The sequence below is a fragment of the Pyricularia pennisetigena genome, assembly GCF_004337985.1.
Source record: "Pyricularia pennisetigena strain Br36 chromosome Unknown Pyricularia_pennisetigena_Br36_Scf_30, whole genome shotgun sequence".
Lineage (NCBI taxonomy): Eukaryota > Fungi > Ascomycota > Sordariomycetes > Magnaporthales > Pyriculariaceae > Pyricularia > Pyricularia pennisetigena.
Genome location: NW_021940942.1, coordinates 1 through 594, shown reverse-complemented (window position 1 = coordinate 594; position 594 = coordinate 1). Strand labels below are relative to the sequence as shown.

At 46.3% G+C, this 594-nt stretch overlaps 1 protein-coding gene across 1 annotated transcript; it reads left to right on the top strand.

The window, feature by feature from the left end:
* Nucleotides 1–449: 449 nt before the first annotated feature.
* On the top strand, nucleotides 450–590 carry PpBr36_11441 (uncharacterized protein; the record flags this gene model as incomplete). The annotated part of the gene is made up of 1 exon (XM_029898541.1): nucleotides 450–590. A coding segment is annotated over one exon (141 nt), but the record flags the coding sequence as incomplete, so codon positions are not given.
* Between the last annotated feature and the right edge of the window lie 4 nt (nucleotides 591–594).

The following is a 594-nucleotide window of genomic DNA, read 5'->3' as shown; positions in this document are numbered from 1 at the left end:
CTGCCGAATTTTGGGTATTTTTAACTGTGTCGTAAGACCTTCTAATATAACATTCCGATTTGACCACAACCTAACCCTAACTTCCGGTTCCCTCGATTGATTTCAAATTTAGTTGATTGCGGGATTAATTGCCCTCTCTAACCCTCAATCACCACTCTCGTGTTTCATCCGTGCACGCGAACCATCTGGCTAATCAAAACCCGCGCATCAATGACTTCGGCTCAAGGTGGTTGTGCCATAACAGTTAAAGGAAGAAGAAAAAAAAAAACAGTTAACATAGTCGCTTGCCAAAGAAAAATCGAAAACATCAGGTTAGTTCCTACTTGGAATAGTCAATAGCCGATGCGCTAATCCCTAATATCGACCAGTTTCCTTCAGTTTTTGTGCAGGCTTCAACATGGCAACTACGCGTTTCAGGCTCGTTTTCCGCGCTCCGTTGTGCTCGGTCGATGCGTGCAAGCAGGCTATATTCCAGGCAGGAGCAGGAAAATACAAAGAATATTCCGAGTGCTGTTTTACGGTCGTTGGGACAGGCCAATTCCGACCCGGTGACGCCGCCAACCCTCACATCGGCCGAGTGGGAAACCTTGAGAA